The sequence below is a fragment of the Macrobrachium nipponense genome, chromosome 1, assembly GCF_015104395.2.
Source record: "Macrobrachium nipponense isolate FS-2020 chromosome 1, ASM1510439v2, whole genome shotgun sequence".
In the NCBI taxonomy this organism is placed as follows: domain Eukaryota; kingdom Metazoa; phylum Arthropoda; class Malacostraca; order Decapoda; family Palaemonidae; genus Macrobrachium; species Macrobrachium nipponense.
Genome location: NC_087200.1, coordinates 131541556 through 131561555, shown reverse-complemented (window position 1 = coordinate 131561555; position 20000 = coordinate 131541556). Strand labels below are relative to the sequence as shown.

Here is a 20000-nt window from a genome sequence, read left to right as displayed (position 1 = left end):
ACGTCGGCGTAAATTCCTGGAAACTCGCTGAGGCCGCACCCATAACCTCTGGAAACCACTCCAGCTAAGACATACTTCCTCTCCTTGTTAAGGTATGTGACTGGGCCGCCAGAGTCCCCCTGGATTTAAAGGAGAAAAGTCACTCCAGTGGATAAAACATTTAAAGTTTTAAGGCTACACCAGCTTACTCTCTATATATATACACTATATATGTGTGTGTGCGAGTGTGTGTTTGTGTCCATTTATATAATGTTTGTACCTATTTATGTACGTACTTATACATACATACATACATACATATATATATATATATATATATATATATATATATGCGTGTATATATGTATATATGTATTATATTATAAATATATATATATATATATATATATATATATATATATATATATATATATATATAAATATCTAATAAAAGGAGCCCATAAAAATGCCAAAATACAGAAAGTAAATACTATAATTCAGAGACTACTGTCTCTCTCTCCAGGTAGGTAATGAATGAGAATTTAAGAAGATTAAAGAGAAATTATCAGCGGGGTTGACCTTGTAAATCGGCTACCTGTGGATGGACCTCTCGGTATAAATACCGCCTTTTCTATAATTTTTCTCATTCATTATCTACCTGAAGAGAGAGATATCAGTCTCTGAAATTTAGCACTTACTTTCTATATTTTGGTGCTTTTTATGGGCTCCTTTTGTTATATGGAATTCTGTTGTATCAGAACATTTTTACCAGTCACATATATATATATATATATATATATATATATATATATATATATATATATATATATATATATATATATATGATGTGTGTGTGTGTGTGTGTGTGTGTGTGTGTGTGTGTGTGTGTGTGTGTGTGTGTTTCTGTGCTTACCAAATGCTTTTCTAAAGAAAAAATTATTCTCCACTATGTTCATATAGATGAGAGTGTAATTTCCGTAATACAAAAGCAAACGTGATACAATGATATAAAAGGTCTCCACACCTTCTCGGTCTAAAAATAAGAGGAAATATCTAGCATGGAACTTGAACACTAAATTTACAAGTGAAACAAAGTATCGTGATGATAAAGAAAATTGCAAGGGCCGATGAAAAACTTTGGAGCGTTCGTGTGAAGTAAAATTTTGAAATGTGTGTGTTAATTCTAATGAGCTCATAGATACAAATGGAAGCCACAAAGAGAGTGTAACAGAAGAGAGACGATTAAAGAGATGAATCACAGCGTGGGTTACACAAGTCAGAGGAATCCTTGCAGAAGTTTGAATATAAGAAGAATTCCTCAGGAAAAGAAGGGTGAAATAATGTAAGGAGTTGTTCGAATGATCACATTTTGATACGGTTCCAAACGATGCGCGAGAGACAAAAGTAAATGATAAAAATGAAAATACTATTGACAAGAAAGATGTCAATGAATGAGTAAATGCTCAAAAGCTCAGCATTGGTGAAAAATTCAATGACAAATGGTTGGAATGATCCATTGAAGAAAGGTATTGTGTGATGTGATGTAAACATAAATTAAATATGTAGTTGTTTTTGGAGGCATAGGAAGAGGCAGTCTTAGAAAGTGTCTTAGGTGTCTTAAGGGGTGGCCAGATTGCCAGAGCATGCTAACCCCTGTGCCAAAAAGAACCAAGACAGGACACCAGACAGAGATGAGAATTATTGTTAATGAAGGGAGGCTTATATGATTCTTATAGAACTTGTGTGTGGGTGAACGGAACATCTAAAATGTGGCAGTTTTGGCAGACGTTGCATTCATGATTCAAATATTCGAAGACAAACGTCTGTCAGCTGGACACTCTTATGTATCTGTGCGAAAAATGTCCATCTGAAATATGTGAAAGACTCAGTTGAGTCATTCCGCATTAGGGAATAAATAACAGTTACTTTATTGTAATGATGGCTGATAACCCACATTCGGTTCCGCCGGTATCTTCCCTTACGATGTTTTCCAATCCTACCTGACAGGCATCCTTGCCTCCTTGAGGGTCTCCTGCGCAAAGGACTGTTTCCCTGATACCTTTGGGCCACACAAGCTCGTAGTCTCTCAGACTGGAGTAACTCTGATCACAGGCCGAGGTTGGGAACACCGTCACATTGACTTCTTGAATAATTGAACTCCCTACTCCACCTGTTAGAGAAGTTATAACCTTGAAAATTACTCAGGCATAAATACTACATGTTGCTCATCCGAAACGCCGACCCCATATGGAAATGGGAACCAGCTGGGAAGAAGAAGGAGAAGAAGAAGAAATACTAACTATTGCACAATCTTTTCGGTGCAGAAATAGTGAAATCGGATTAAATACTACGAAATTAAAGTTATAGCAAGTATTCAGCATAATATGGTACTAAAATTACTCTTCTTCACTCCTTTGTAAATAGGATGTAGGAGAAAAATATCTACGTATTTTGGTTCGTTTCCTCTTGAACTTACCAAATTCGGTAGCTCCCCATCCTGTGAGTGATATCGTATCTCCTATGAGATTTGCGTTTCTTTCATTCTCCCACGGTAGACAGACTGGATTGATAAACCTCTGTGAATGTAAAATAGATTATTGACAAAATTCTTCGTTATAAAAAGGTGAATTTTAAATTTTTATTTCACTCTGGCGCTAAGTTTTTAAAATCTGTTAGCTCAGGAATAAACTTGTATGGGAAATTGTCCCAGTACTCAGAACAAGATGTGAAAGGTACCGATGATACGATTTCACCGCAGCGATAATCTAAACTGGGTGAAATATTCATAGCAGTACGTAATTATCAGCGTTATTACTCAGAATAAACTGACTTACAAGACACTCCTGAAATGATAAAACATCTTTTTCCGCGATAAAGCTATGTCTGAAAAGAAGCAATGGAAAATCACGTTTCAAAATGAGCGATTATGTTGAATGATATTTTCAGTTAGTAAGTGAACTAGCTGCCCCTCCGTCATTGAAAACTTTCGAACTGTCACAAAATTACACAGAAAATTATGAAATAATAGCATTTTCCGTTTTTCAACAATTACGTATGTGAGTAGACTATTACACGCCCCAGATTACAGCGAAGATTCCATGGCTTGGCGGCAGATACCATGAAATTTCACATTTCCCCAGCATCATTTTCTAACTTCATCCCCACATATCCGGCTGTTAGTCATCTCCTCATCAAAGAGACGAGATATCGTCTATCAGCATCTCCATTTCTCTCGAGATTCCAGGATGTCGGTCACACAGCTCAGTTCCAAAGTGGTCTTTCGATTCCTTGACTGTAAAACGTAGGATTGGTCTTCCTGCAAGTGCTCTTGAGATTAATAGATGGCTGAGTCACTACTCTAAGGCGTTATCTGAATATTTTGTGTAAGGACAAACCTATATTTGATGATTTACTATTGCTTATCCTACTTTTTATTAATTTATTTTTCTTTGTTAATGACAGATCTCTGCTTTCTTTCTGTATTTCCCATTACTGCCCGTTACTCTAATGCTCACCATATTCTTTGGGAGCTTGGATTTTAAGTCAGTTGCCCCTGTGATCTTATCCCAAATGAATGGGCGTTCATCTTTTGAATAATGATAATAATATAAAGGGGCACAATCCAGTAGCAAAAGTCCCCCACTGGAGCCTGTGCAAGAAACACCAGCTACCTTGCAGTAGCAAAGGTCTGGGATTATGGTATCAGGACAGATTGAGTGATAAGTGCCAATAGACCAGACGTGACTTTGATTGAAAAAATCAAGAAGAAAGTATCACTCATTGATGTCGCAATACCATTGGAACCAGTGTAAAGGAGAAAGAGAGAGAAAAGATTGATAAGTATCAAGACCTGAAAAATAGAAATAAGAAGGATATGGGATATGCCAGTGGAAATTGTACCCATAATCATAGGAACACTAGGCACGATCTCAAGATCCCTGAAAAGGAATCTGGAAAAACTAGATGTCGAAATAGCTCCAGGACTCATGCAGATGAGTGTACTCCTAGAAACAACACATAAGTGATGGACTCCAAAGAGACAGGATGCAACCCGAAACCCCGCACTATAAAAACCATCAAGCCAAATAGGATAACTTTGATAGAAAATAATAATAATAATAATAATAATAATAATAATAATAATATACTGTATTGAAAATAATGGCTACTTCAGCAGCTTTACACTTGTAGAGATTCTTCTCTATTTTACGAATAGCTGCTTTTTCCGTGCTACTTAAACAGGCTAGTAGAGTGCCTATAGAGGTCATGATCAAATACAGTGTCAAAATAGGTGTATATATTTGAGTTTTACAGATAAACTATGGTACCATAGTCATCAAAGTCATTAACGATTTTCACTCTCTCTCTCTCTCTCTCTCTCTCTCTCTCTCTCTCTCTCTCTCTCTCTCTCTCTCTCTCTAATATAGGACAACATGGTTTATCTAGACTTTGCAAAAGCTTTTGACAAGGTAGACCATAATATATTAGCGAAGAAAATTAGAAAACATAATATAGTGGATAAAGTAGGAAGATGGTTAAAAGAATTTTTACACAACAGAAAACAGATAGTTATTGCAAACGATGAGAAATCAGGATGAAGCTAAGGTAATTTCCGGTGTGCCACAAGGTACGGTGTTAGCTGCATTACTGTTTGTTATTATGATTGCAGACATAGACAGTAATATTATGGTCTCGGTAGTGAGTAGTTTCGCCGATGACACAAGAATAAGTAGAGAAATTACTTGTGTTGAAGATAGGAACGCGCTACAAAGAGACCTTAACAAAGTATATGATTGGGCAGAGGTAAATAGGATGGTATTTAATTCTGATAAATTTGAATCAATAAACTATGGAGACAGAAAAGGAAAGCTATATGCATATAGGGGACCTAATAATGAGACAATCACAAATAAGGAATCAGTTAAAGACCTTGGTGTGATGATGAATAGGAACATGTTATGCAACGATCAAATAGCAATTCTATTGGCAAAATGTAAAGCAAAAATGGGAATGTTGTTACGGCACTTCAAAACAAGAAAAGCTGAACACATATGTTCGTAGTCCACTTGAATATTGCAATATGATATGGTACGCACACTATCAAAAGGATATTGCACAAATAGAGAGTGTACAAAGGTCCTTTACAGCTAGAATAGAAGAAATTAAGGACCTTGACTACTGGGAAAGACTACAATCCTTAAAATTATATAGTCTAGAAAGGAGAAGAGAACGCTACATGATAATTCAGGCATGGAAACAGATAGAAGGAATAGCTGAAAACATCATGGAGCTAAAAATATCAGAAAAATAAGGAAAGCACACAGGACATTAATCCACTACGCACCAGCATCGATAATGCAGCATCTATTCAATGCGTTGCCAGCTCATCTGAGGAATATAACAGGAGTGAGCGTAGATGTGTTTAAGAATAAGCTCGACAAATATCTAAACTGCATCCCAGACCATCCAAGATTGGAAGATGCAAAATATACCGGAAGATGTACTAGCAACTCTCTGGTAGACATTAAAGGTGCCTCACACTGAGGGACCTGGAGCAACCCGAACAAGATTTAAGGGCTGTAAGGTAAAGGCTCTCCTCTCTCTCTTTCTTTCTAAAAGCGAGCTTTTGTCTGGAGCTGCCAAACATCCTTGGGCTGGGAAGCTGAAGGTGGACTGATCTTGGTGTGGTGTCCATCCTCCTCATATTTGGGGGTCTGCCCCATGCTGATATCCTATTGGCTGGTGGCGGTAAGTCTTCGTTTTCATTGGTGGCTTGAGCCAGGTCTCAAGCCACTTTCTCCGAGTTGATGGTTGCGACGTTGCAGATCCTGCAGCCGTCTAGACCTCCTGAGCAGCGCGGTAACGTTGATGGGCGTTGCTCTACGCTGTGGGACGTCACGGCAAATAAAACCTACACTGAATACGACGCAGGAAGAATTTCTCCTCCCTACGAGTAGGAGAAGACCTGCTACCAACAATGACACCACCGATCACGACAACTCCATAGAAGACAACGCCCCCGAACGAGGTACTCCTGCAGCAGAGGGAAATCAAATTAGCCGTGACGTCCCACAGCGTAGCGCAACGCCCATCAATGTGACCGCCCCGCTCAGGAGGCGGCTGCAGGATCTGCAGCATCGCAACCATCGACTCAGAGAAAGTGGCTTGAGACCTGGCTCAAGCCACCAATGAAAACGAAGACTCACCGCCACCAGCCAATAGGAGATCAGCATGGGGCAGACCCCCCCTGCTGTCAACCCCAAATATAAGGAGGAAGGACACCACACCAAGTTTTTTTTCACACACACTCTCTGCCAGAGTAAGAGACAGAGGATGTCTTGGACACTAGTCTCCAGCGACGACGCCGACTTACACTGGCCGCCTTTGGACGCTCCTTCCTCTTGCCTCTGCGAGGCAGAGGAGGACCCTCCAACCAGCCCTCCAGCTCCTGAAAAAGCAATTTCTGCGCCGCCAAGCCCTTGTGTCACAGAATCTGACACGATTGCCGACGAATGGTCGACAGTTCGCCGACAGAAGAAGGCCAGGAGGAGATTCCAGACGGGTAGGGATGCCCCACTCCAAGCAGCCGCTCCTACCACTGCTCCTACTACTACTGCTCCTACTACCACTCCTACTACTTCTGCTGGAACTGAACTTCCTAAGTTTCGAGTCACAGCAAGTGCTGAAAAGTCTGCTTACTTATTAATAGCAGACTTGGAAGCCAAGTATAAGCATTTAAAAATGACTGTTAAACCAAACAGGAATGCAGATTTGATCATTTCTCCAAAAGACCGAGAAACAGCCGAGTTCCTGAAGAAGAACACTACTTTCCAGTTCCTTGATCCAAATGAACGGATCAAGAAGGCTGTGATTTGCAAGTTCCCGACCTGCCTGCCCCTAGAACCGATCCTTCAGCTGCAGAACGTCGTAGAGGCCCGGAGATGTATCGGAAAATCGGGGGAACCGACGAAAAAGGTCATTGCCACTTTCAAGGGACATATCCAAGTCATGTTTCCCTCGGAGTATGGGGAAATTTCCCCACAGAAGCCTTCACACCTGAGCCCCTACGATGCTTCAAATGCCCAAAAGTTTGGGCATCACAGCAGCCGCTGCAAAGGACAAGAGAAGTGTGGGATATGCAGCCAGCCACACCCCACCAAACAATGCCTTGACAACTACAAGAAAGGTGAAGAAGTGACCAGCAAATGCCCGAATTGTTCCAGCCAACATCATGCCTGGAACAAGCGCTGCACTGCAAGATTGGAGCGAGTTGCGAGGATGAAAGGCGTTCCTCCCCCCAAGGAGCCGACTCTGAAGCCATCTAAACAAGAGACATCGAAGCCACAGCAAATACCCACTGCACCCACAGCAACAACTGCCGCCAAAACCACATAGACAACGTCGTACACCAAGAAAGAAAGTCGACTACACACCGAAACCAAGAGTACCTGTGCCATCACCTTCACCAAATCCCATCCCACCTCCTCCAAAAACCGACCCTCTCCCTTCCCTCACCTGTTCCCCAACTCCAACTCCTTCCTCCTCCAGAGTTCCAGCCAGTGCCAGCAGAGAGAGAGATGAAACAGCCAGTGACTGTGTTACAATCACAGTAGAAGGATACTTATTCTCTTCGAGAAGTTGACAGGGAAACCTGTCGACAGGAAGGCACTGCTGGAAGTCATACAACCACACCTCATACAAAATCCTCATTCAAAAGCAACTGCTGTTCGATTCGAATAAGCAGCTAAAATTCAATATGACATAGGAAATTTTAATTTCCACAAGAGAGAATGATGAATTCTTTGGAGTATTCTCCAAAAGAGTTTCTTGCTTTTTCTTGAGCTAAAATATTTCCATTTCCTTCCTGATTTCTAACACTCAATCAGGACTCTCTGCTGGAAAACTTTCTCTCATACTGATGGGTACCGTAAGGTTTAATGGGGTTTGTAACCCTGCCTGTCCTTTTTTTCCTTTCATTTATAACCACCATCATTTCTCATTCCAGATCACATCTACTGTTACGGACTGCTCATAGAGCAAGAGCCCGTGCTGGCATTTATGCCAGCTTAACCTTCAACAACAACAACAACACCAAGTTTTTTACGGGCTGCTCTGTGAGCAAGAGCTCGTGCTGACACAAGGTCAGCTAAATCAAAAACAACAACACACCAAGATCAGTCCACCCTCAGCTCCCCAGCCCGAGGATGTCTGGCAGCTCCAGACAAACGCTCGCGTTAAGAAACAAAGAGAGAGAGAGAGAGAGAGAGAGAGAGAGAGAGAGAGAGAGAGAGAGAGAGAGAGAGAGAGAGAGAGAATCGTTAAGGACTTTGATGACTATGGTATCATAGTTTATCTATAAAATTCAAATATATACACCTGTTTTGACACTATTTGATCATAACCTCTATAGGCGCTCTACTAGCCTGTTTAAGTAGCACGGAAAAAGCCGCTATTCGTAAAATAGAGAAGAATCTCTACAAGTGTAACGCTGCTGAAGTAGCCATTACTTTTAATACAGTATGCATGAGAGAGGGTCTGCTTCCTAAGTACAATAATAATAATAATAATAATAATAATAATAATAATAATAATAATAATAATAATAATAATAATAATAATAATAATAATAATAAAGATAAAACTCTACCTCCCGCAAGATTAATAATGACGTTCATAATACTAAAGTTTACCTAATAATACGGTTAGTTTTCTTTAATGATTTGTATAAATCTGTTTAAGAAAACGATATCCAAAACACATTTATAGGTTATGATAAACTTGCCTTCACCTAAGGAATCAGTGAATATGTTTATTATGAAATTTAAACGACTTGTAAAACATCCCATATGGATATATATAAAAAATGCTTACAAAACTTACTAATTAGATAATAATATTCTTTCATTCTATATAGATATAAGTTGAAATTCAGTAATACTTTTTCCCTCAGTTTTTCATCAACAGAACAATAATTTTGAAGCTAACAACGGAAAAAAAAATAAAACCTGAAGCAAAGAACTTCCCGCAGGCATGGGACCTACCGTAAAGAACGGGAGGATTGACATCTTCAGAAGAGCCAGGTCGTGATAACCTTCTTGAAACTTGTACTCGGGGTAAATGACCTTTTCCTCAATACCCAAGGTGACAGGATGACCACCATCTTCAACACTGTTGTAGTCGTGCTCGCCTAACCGCACAACACTGATGCTGAAAATTATAAGAGCATGTATTTTTGTTGAATACGTGTAGCCTACTACCCCTTATGCCCATGAAAGTTTGGATTCCTATGATCTATTTTAAAGACTTTCATAAATGAGCATCTTATTTTAAGCTAAACTATATATCAGTCTCTCTTATAGAAACGGCACTGATAAAGTATTACTTGTGAGCTAAGCAATGAGCGGCTGTCAGCACCCAATGGCGGTTGATAAGGACACCTGAGCAAAGCCAGTCGATTGACCCACTAGCATCCACAGCTCCTAGTAGGGCCTGATAAAGAGACGAAATGATCAAATCTCTCTCTCTCTCTCTCTCTCTCTATATATATATATATATATATATATATATGTATATATATATATATATATATATATATATATATATATATATAGTTTTGTTTCCATTCTTTTTTCAGTTTTTATGATTACTTTGTTAGATATTCTCGGTGTTTTTACCATGCTACGTCAAATATGCTTGGCACTCCTCATTTTATTTTTCCTTTGTCCTTAGCTCTCTCTCTTTATATATATATATATATATATATATAGATATATATATATATATATATATATATATATATATATATATATGTTGCTACTTTCAAAACGTAAGTATCTTCTCCTAGACTGTATGAAATGTTAGAATAGAGTTTTGCAACATTTTTCAGATTCCTTAGCTAGCTTAGAGTTATAGGATGTCTGAAAATGTGTGTTCAGATTTCGCATACCATAATGTAAAAGTATATATAACGTGGTATGAAAAGAAAGAGAGAGAGATTAACTTTGTCCGTTCCAAGCTAGAATTGTTACCATAATCTGTCACCACGTTTGATTAAAGAGATCTCGAGATCTCCGTTGTGTTTTGGAAATCTTTCATCAAGTCTGATAAGGGACTTAGAAGTTTCGATAAATATGTGTCTTTGTTGAACATACTACATACATGACTGTGACTTCTTTGTCGATAACCACGTGAAAAACGTTTTGTGTGATATTCACTGTTCAGCTTCCGTAAGGAAGAGACTTCATTGTTGCTTAGAACTGCATTGCGTTCATATCTCTCTCTCTCTCTCTCTCTCTCTCTCTCTCTCTCTCTCTCTCTATCGCATGGCACTTTTGATTTCAAAGTAACGTAAAGATTTAATACTTACTGAATGGTCATTCGTAACCTGTAGATTTCAGATTTGAGATTTCTTAGAGTTATTTAGTATTATTTAGTGCTTTTTGTGGAATCTGAACAAACATTGTACAAGTATGTAATGGCGCCTTTTATTTTCATTTGAGCAATATTATGAATTGGTGAAATTGTGAAACAAGCTGAAGCAGAGAGAAAATTGGTACCAAGGTAAAGTTTGTTATATTTTTATTAGTAGCAAGTAATAGTAACAGTGGTTTGGTAAAAATTTAAACTAATAGTTACAATGGTTTGAGTGAAACAATTTCAATTTTTCCACATTGCAAATTTTTGTGTTTTGTGTCTGTTTCATTTGAAGTGATTTTTTTTGCATTTATCCATTTTATTATTGAAGTGCGTGTTTTTATTTTATATTCTGTGTGATTGGTGCTTTTTTGCAATTTTTGTATTTTCCACATTTTTCTATGTTTTCATTTGCATTCACAATTTAATTAACTTAGTTATTTTCATTACTTTATCGTTGCACATTTAATTGAATTTAACACTTGTGATTTAATTTGCATTTACTTAGAATTCTTTTTAAGTTTTATTGTTATTTAGCACTTGTGAATTAATTTCCAAATTTTGATTATAACCTAACACTTCTGAATTTTGACTGAATTAATTTTCTTGAATTTTATGATAAATTAACTTGATTTAACTTTACTTAATTAATTCAAGAATTTATTAAACTGCTTTGTTTTCAAGTAACAGTAATTTTCCCTGATATTGTGAATTTCACTTATAAATTTTGAGTTTGATCATAAATTTTTGTATTTAAAATTTTTATAAGTGTTTTCTTTTGCACCGGTATAATATGATTATATTTATGTTAAGTAGAAACAGAGTGGTAATTAAGCTGTTTTCCTTCAATTTACTTGAAGTGAGTTAGAATCAGGGAAAAACTTAGACTTTTAAAGGTGTTGATGGAGTGATGATCTTTGATTAATTTAATTACCTACAAGATTACCTCACACCTGTTTTGATGAACTTAGTCTGATTTTCTGCAATACAGGTAAGTTGTTTAAGGGATTACTGTTGCCTTTAGAGTATTCAGTCGTTTAGTACCTGTGATGAAGGTTCAGGTGTCTGGCTGTTGTGAGGTACTCATTTAATGATTGATAAGTGTAGTAACCAGATACTTGGCACTTCGCCACAATATATATGCATGTATCAAGCTTACCAACATGTCAAACCCCTTTGAAAACACTACACAATTCACCTCCATCTTGGGTGCCCTTGCTCACTCCTTCCCTGGTTATTAAAGCCAAGTTCATTGTATCTGGAACAAACGCAAAAAGCCTTAGGATAATCGTGGTAAAACTTGCAGTTACAAGACAAATACTTACGGAATACTTTGCAAGTACAGTTCGCGCAGGTTTACCACCGGTCCCGATACACCCGGGACAGGTTATTTCAAGTTCGTAAATAATTTCAGGGTCGGAATTGCCACAATCTGGAAATGAGAATGAAGTCATCATAAGCCATCTTGAGTAAAATGACCATGAGACAAACAAAAGCGACGCATCAGGCAAAAGCGATATTGATGGAAAAGGCGTTGGAGATCATTGAAATGACAATAAAGCTGAGAAAATTATTTTTTATGAGATATGACGACGAGTTAGACAAAAGCTAATTTGTGGTGACAAGGTAAACAAAATTTGTTTCAGTAAGAATGCCAGTAAAAGAAACAAGCAAACCTTTGAGGAAATGATATGGAAAGCACATTCGATCGCAGGGAAATGATGCGGAAATGAAAAAAAAGAAAGTAATTCTTAATGAAATGACGTTGAGATAGAAAAAAAAGTTCTGAAGGGAATGATGTTGAAGCAAACAAAGGAAATTTGGAGGGAAATGTTGATGAAGTAAACACAAGTTCTCTTGTGGAATGACAATGAAAATAGATTAGTGGTTTGAAGGGAAATGTTTTAATTTTGTTGTTCTTTTTTGAAACATAACGACGGAGAGGGCAAGAGTAACTATGAATAAAAACTTATTTTGGTAGAAATTACCATGAGGCAAGCAATGGTGAGTTTGATATAAGTAAAAAAGAGTAGACAAAATAAGTTTTGTGGGAATTAACGATGAAGTAAAATAACATCATTTTTAGTAAACGGACGATGGAATAAACTGTAGCATAGAGAGAATGCAAATGAGGTAAACAAAAGCTCCTCTTTCTCTCTCTATCTCCCAATGACCATTCACCTGTTTTTGTTACTGGTTCGTTTTAATCATATCTCCATGCTAAAATACTCACCGAAGTCGACCTTAGGAGGAGAGATTCGAAGATTCTCTGGGATCGTGGGAGGAACCTGATCAACGGAACCTGAATAATACACATATTAATCATAACAAACTGCTTGAGGGGTGGCTATGAGGACATTATTTGCAGCGTTCTTAACAATTTAAAAGGGGAAAAAGGACAATTATTTTTTTATATAGTGTAGTTTCTCATACTCTTTGACTTAGATTAATGCCATGGCCAGAATTTACATTTGTAAGATATTGAGAGAAAATGTTTTTAATTATATTTTTCATTTCATGATTAATTCATGCTTTTTTTTATTAAGTTTCTTGTTAATAAAAAAGGGGGCTTTTTGTTATGCACACACACAAATATATATATATATATATATATATATATATATATATATATATATATATATATATATATATATATATATATATATATATATATATATATATTATATACATATATATATATATATATATATATAATATATATATATATACATATATATATATATATATATATATATATATATATATATATATATATATATATTCTTAAAAAATCACAGTAGATGCACTGACTTCATAAATAAGCGAATACCACGGGGAAAATGATAGTCAGAAATCCAAGCGCTTTCGTCTTTATTCATACATCGTCAAGGAATAAAGACGAAAGCGCTTGGATTTCTGACTATCATTTTCCCGTGGTATTCGCTTATATATATATATATATATATATATATATATATATATATATATATATATATATATATATATATATATATATATATATATATATATATATATATATGTGCATGTATGCATGTAAACCCAAAGACCACCGGAACGCGGCAGTACATTATCACATCAGCATAAAGTAACATTTAGCAATTTAAGCTCATAAGACAAACGCGCGCGTTCTGTCTCACTATCAACAGCGACAGTCACCTGTCTTGATGGGACACAACAAACAACTGGAATTCTCCTGTTGAATCCACAAATCGTGGGCCTCACTTGGGGGAAGTTTTCGTACGCCTCTGGACACAGTAATTGGTCCTGTGCACGGCCCTCCCCTCCTCCCCCGGGCAACTGGCAAACGGTGTCGATCTTTTCAAAAGAAAATATCTGGAAAGTGAGACACTTGCTTAATATATATATATATATATATATATATATATATATATATATATATATATATATATATATATATATGTATGCTTAAAAATCACGGTAGATGCACGTGACTTCAGTATATAAGCGAATTCCACAGGTATATATATATATATATATATATATATATATATATATATATATATATATATTAAAATAATTTATACATCAAGGAAAATATATGTGTATATATAAATATATATTTCTTATGCAGTAAATACAAAGAAAATATATATTTTATATAACTTTCTTTAAAAAATATTTTTTTCCACGTTTACACAAATACCTCTCTCACGCGCGCATCCACACACGCTCAAACACGCACACACATTTTATATATATATTATATATATATATATATATATATATATATATATATATATATATATATACATATACATATATATATATATATTAAAATAATTTATATATATCAAGGAAATATATATGTATATATAAATATATATGTCTTATACAGTAAATACAAAGAAATATATATTCTATATAATACTACCTAAGTATTTTACATAATTTCATTGTGGATTATATCCCCATTTACGTAAAGGTACGAAATAATACCTAGAATTGGCATATATATATATATATATATATATATATATATATATATATATATATATATATATATATATATATATATAAGACCTTTCATCAAATTCACTTATATTGGCCCAGAAGGTAATACATTTTCAATGTTTTTTCTGAGACCATTCAGAGCCAATCATTAAAAAGACTTAAAGTAAATTTGTCATGCAAGATGGATTCCCTTATTATTCGGCAGAAGTAATTTCCTTTTTTCAAATTGTCTATGATGTTCCCTTGTTGACAGAAGGCCAAGGAAATCCCTTTTTTAGGGGAAAGCCAACGGATTTCTATAAACAAATTCTTATACTAAGAAACAATTTGAGTGTTCTTAATATTATATCAATTGGTTAGTTTGTTCTGTCAAGAAACCATTATAACTTGCTACGAGGCACAAAGATTGTGTTACTAATCAGTAGTACCGGTGAGTACGAAGTAACCGTTTGGTTCAACTTAATTTACAAGTCTTTATATTTCAGAGTGTCATTACGTGGGTGTACTGTAAAGGAACATACGCCTTGTCTTTGAGTGTACATAGAAGAAAGAATAAATGTACTTACTTGTTATTCTTTATTTATATAATTACAAATACACACACATATATAATGAAGATAACAGTTTTGTCACTCATATAACTAAAGGAAATTATAACTGATTAGTACAGCTGCATCAACTAGGATTCAAAACTGTGCATAATGGAATTTTATAAATATAGAATCCTTGGCAATGTAAATATTGGTTTAATTTTCTAACTTAATTTCTAACTATAATTAGGAGTGCATATATATATATATATATATATATATATATATATATATATATATATATATATATATATGTATATGGGTGTGTGTGTGTGTGTGTACAGAGGAATATACAAAGACAAAATGTATTTGTAAAAATAGAAACATTCTTTTTAGTTAATCAAGTATATTACTGTGGATCATTCTATATACAACTGAGAAGCGATATAATATAAAATATATATATAGATATATATAATATAGATATATATATATATAGATGTAATTATATATATTAAATAATATCTATATATATATATATATATATATATATATAATTTATATATATAATATATATATAATATATATAATATAGATATATATAATATATATAATAGATATATGTATTAATATATAGATATATATAATATATATATATATATATATATATATATATATATATATATATATATATAATATATATATATATATATATATCTATATATATATATATATATATATATATATATATATATATATATATATATATATATATAATATGTGTGTGTGTGAGTGTGTGCACTGCGATTATCTGTACTTTCAAGTTAAGGGGAGCATTCTTTAACGCACGGATAAAAGACTGCAAGCTAACAATAACTTTTTTTTCTTTCGTCCTAAAAGCTTATGAAGAGAACCTATGGGAAGCTGCAGTTATCGTACCGCAGTCGTACGTAGGTCGGTTATCTCGCCTGTCATGCCACGGTTAGACATTTATCGTCTCTCGTAACTTTGCCTCAACAGTTTCGTTTTCTTTAGCATCTGTGTTTTCAGCTCGATCGTGCAGAATGAATATTATGTTTCTAACATTTTCTTTAATTTTCTATTGGACATTTTAATTGCGATTCATGCTTTTACCATGACCACTATTACTAAGGGAATGGTGTTGTTTGTACAGGGTGTAATTAATAATAATAATAGACCAACAGTATTATGATAATTTAGTTAAGTAAATATAGCTTATGCCCTCGCGATTAATGTGTCCGTTACTTTTTTATCATCATGAGCATCCGTTGGCGCAACGGAAATCCCGAGCCAGAGACGATTAGTATCAGAGATGACATAACTTATTTTCGTAGAACCAGACGAAAACGAAAATTGTTGGTTGAGGTTTTGCAGAGGAAATTTTCAAAACACTTATTGCGACACTAGATGCGGGGCAGGTATTACCTTTCTTAATTTGTGTAAGCAGAAGACTTCGCCAAGCAAAAGAATGAAATAAACTTCAAAAAGTAATTAAAATTTCTGTAGCAAGATATTAAGGCTATGAATAAATAAGAGATTGTGCAAGAAAGACTTGCTTTTAAGACATATGGTATTCTTTTCATTGAAACAGCCACTAAATCAGTAAATGGTTCAATATATGTATGTATATATATATATATATATATATATATATATATATATATATATATATATATATATCTTTGACTTTCCGGGGTTAATTATAGGCTCTACTCACTGGTTATCATCGACATTCCAAAAGAAAAATAAATAAATAAAAAAGTACACATAAATACGAATGATTTTAAAAAGAATCATACCTTGTGCCCAAGCATCGCACAGAAGACAGATGAACAAAATTATTGTTTTCATGACACTCGCAGTTAACACACAATTTACCCCAGGATTCCAAGTAGATGTTTTTGACACTGAATACTCCCAGTTAAGTTTACAGTCCACCTTCTTCACTCAGTGACTAGGTCGCTGAACGAACTTACACCTGAAGGCTGACGGATCCGTAGCAGCAAATGCCAAGTACCACAAAGAGAGAAAAGTAGACCTTGAAAAATAACGAAAGAACTTCCTCAGTCTTCCAAAGAGCTCTTATTTCGTGACAGTCGACTTCTCTGCAATGAATCTGAACTTTCCACGTGTTAAATAAGTGAAATAATTCTTCATTAAATGTGCAATGACTTGCAGCATTGGCTTTAAAGATACCCCGAGGAGGACGCAATAGGAATTTTCCTACTGTTGTGCAACGCGAGCCGTCTACGCCCTTCAGCAGTTTTCTTTAACCAAAGAGATGGTATTTCAGCGCATTGTTATGCTAAAATAATGATGATGTTTTCGCTAATATGGTGCTATTTTCCTAGTGTTTACCTGTATTTGCTATATATACCTTATTTACTCTGCAAAGTTTTATTTAATGAAATAATAATTCATCCCACGAGCACCAGATCGAAGACTACAAAAAAAAAAAATCTTCAACTTCTCTGCAAATGGATTCTTTAAGTTATCGAAATTTTGCATTCCTACCTAATGTAACCTTTCACTACAATGAAATTTCGCTATGTACAGATTCTGGTACGTGGTAACACGGGTCTAATAGATAATCTTAGTTCTAGTCTTCCAGCTAAATGTTTGCAACAATTTTTCATTTGGGTTGAAATCAGTTTTAGGCTCATTTTAGCTCGGCCAAAATAATTGTCAAGTTTAGCGAGGTAAGAATATTTTATTTAGAAATAAGAGGACGATCAGTAACTGCAAGCACAGAGGAAAGAAAATATTGTGTGACAGCTGTTTGTGCTTATCCTGAAGCAGACCCTCATTTAGCTACTCATGGTTAAGACCACGTGACGCGTTTCATGCAAATCTCCTGTAAAAGGGAAAGCAAACTATGCTTGTGGAAAATGTATACTTCACAACATACTGACATCAGTTAAATATACATCCATATATGAATTGAATACATACTTACAAGGTTCATAGCGCCCAAAGAGTCACAAGTCGAAATATTCTTCAATAAAGATAAATAAGATACTCCTCCTTGCTTTATTCCTTAAAACGCGATAAATATCTGGGAATATAACCAATATTGTTGTAACATAGAAAACCGGGCTGTCAAACGGTTGATTACTTCCATTTGCAATTATATAAGACTTATCAGTCCTTTAATTTATGTCTTTCCCAATTTTCAACGCGTGCTAATCATGAAAGAACGCCATCTAAAGTTTCCGCGCAGCAGCAAAGCCATTTCACGTGAATGCCACTCTCTTGATCCACGAGAGATACGGCGGATGACGGATGTCGGCGTAAATTCCTGGAAATTGGCTGAGGCCGCACCCGTAACCTAGAGAAACCACTCCTGCCAAGACGTATTTCTTCTCCTTATTGAGGTACGTGACAGGACCACCGGAATCTCCCTGCAATTAAGGAGAAATGTTTTAATTTTAGGTGATTGATATTAGGGCATGATGGGTTCAGTGCCATGTTAAACTTGAAAAATGTTATTGCACTCGTCATTAATTTACGTGAAAAAATTAAATTTTAGTGGTGAATTTTTCTTCTTCATTTTTCCAGCCTTACCTGACAGGCATCCTTGCCCCCTTGAGGATCTCCTGCGCAAAGGACGGTCTCACCAATGCCCCTTGGCCACACAATCCTGTAGTCTCTCAAAGTAGAGTAACTCTGGTCACAGACAGAGGTCGAAAATACAGTAACGTTGACCTCCTGAATAATTGAGCTGCCTTTGCCACCTATTGGAGAGAGTCGAGTTTTTGAATACGAAAGTTTTCGAATTTTTATTTACTGGAAAATGAAATGGAAAAGATTCGCGGAATGACTAGCTACAAAATTAGCGAACTTACAACTAATAATGAGAGATTTTTCAGCTTTACTTTTTCATACAGTCTCCTCATTTATAAGCAGACTTACCGAATTCCAAAGCTCCCCATCCTGTGAGAGAAACCTTCTCATTTAACAGACGTCTGTTTCTCGCATCACCCCAGGGAAGGCAAACCGGATTTACGAACCTCTGTAAGAAAAGAAATTTCCAAGTTGTTGATGCTGTAATACATACTTGGACTGACATCTATTTACTCGAAAAAGATAAGACCGTTTTTGGACTGATTAACACTACTAACTAAAATGGTAGTTTTAATCTGGTACTAATAACATGAAATTACTGCAAGAGGTTTCCGAAGCAGTAGGTAATTGGCATATTCATTTTATTATTTTCGTGAGCCACATTTCTTACGCAGTAGTTGCAGTTGATTGTATTTTGCTACTATCACAGCTCTCATAATATTGAAAGGAATTATTTCTAACAACTGTAGGACAAAGATGGAGTTAGGGCATAAATATCTAACTAATGATTTTTAAAGACGGTGTCATGGTATTAGGAAAATTCTAATTTAAGATAACTATTTTGTTAATTGTAAATTTAGCCCAGTCATTAGCCAAAAAACGTAAGTCATATGGAATATATAAAGCTTCTGAATAAAACCATAGCATGAGAAACTATGAAGCTTTTTATGGACTCAGAAAATGGGAAAACAATAAAATCAAATTTCTTCATCTTAACGTACATGAAGGCGCGCAGGGCGGGCGAGCTTAAGCAGGGCCAAGTCATGATATCCTTGTGGTTCCTTGAACTCAGGATACAAGAACTTTTCCCCCACGTCGAAGTCAACCTCATTCGCACCGTCGCTCATGTTTCTGTAGTCGTGCTCCCCTAAACGGACTACATTTATAGGCCTGAAAGGAATAAATTCGTATGATCAGAAACTAACGAACATAGAAGAATATTAGAAAACACACAAAAAAAACTGGAATCGTTCCACAAAGAAATAAAAGAATAAAAAACAAATAATAAAAAAAAAGACAAACTATTGATTATATCTTTCATGGCCTCTAGCGGTTCCCGATGAAAGCAAATTGGCTTTTCGAGCAGAAGTATGTTTTATATGCCTTTTATCCATTTCAGGGTGATGGAAAATGATGGCAGATAGATTTATATAAACCTGTTCTTGTTGCAGGAAAATGTAAAAAATTCGGATGCAGCTGATATCATCAAAATATTAAGGT

General features: G+C 35.4%; 2 protein-coding genes across 4 annotated transcripts in view; both read right to left on the bottom strand.

The window, feature by feature from the left end:
- The window catches only part of LOC135219633 (venom protease-like), a 17761-nt gene extending 675 nt beyond the window's left edge, over window positions 1-17086 (bottom strand). Inside the window, exons 1-8 of the mRNA XM_064256563.1 lie at window positions 16736-17086; window positions 12626-12694; window positions 11718-11824; window positions 9362-9468; window positions 9021-9186; window positions 2456-2555; window positions 1980-2149; window positions 1-119 (exon numbers count right to left, since the gene is read on the bottom strand). The exon at window positions 1-119 is cut by the window's left edge and continues 675 nt beyond it. Coding sequence (XP_064112633.1) covers window positions 1-119; window positions 1980-2149; window positions 2456-2555; window positions 9021-9186; window positions 9362-9468; window positions 11718-11824; window positions 12626-12694; window positions 16736-16787 — 890 coding nt within the window. The 5' untranslated portion in view covers window positions 16788-17086. The remainder of the gene's footprint in view (window positions 120-1979; window positions 2150-2455; window positions 2556-9020; window positions 9187-9361; window positions 9469-11717; window positions 11825-12625; window positions 12695-16735) is intronic.
- Window positions 17087-17815: 729 nt separating this feature from the next.
- LOC135219632 (venom protease-like) overlaps window positions 17816-20000 on the bottom strand; it is a 6716-nt gene continuing 4531 nt past the window's right edge. For 2 of the 3 annotated variants that reach the window (XM_064256562.1, XM_064256560.1), the window contains exons 6-9: window positions 19502-19670; window positions 18849-18948; window positions 18501-18670; window positions 17816-18337 (exon numbers count right to left, since the gene is read on the bottom strand). In XM_064256562.1, coding sequence (XP_064112632.1) covers window positions 18170-18337; window positions 18501-18670; window positions 18849-18948; window positions 19502-19670 — 607 coding nt within the window. In that variant the 3' untranslated portion in view covers window positions 17816-18169. The remainder of the gene's footprint in view (window positions 18338-18500; window positions 18671-18848; window positions 18949-19501; window positions 19671-20000) is intronic. The other variant, XM_064256561.1, reaches the window with a different exon arrangement.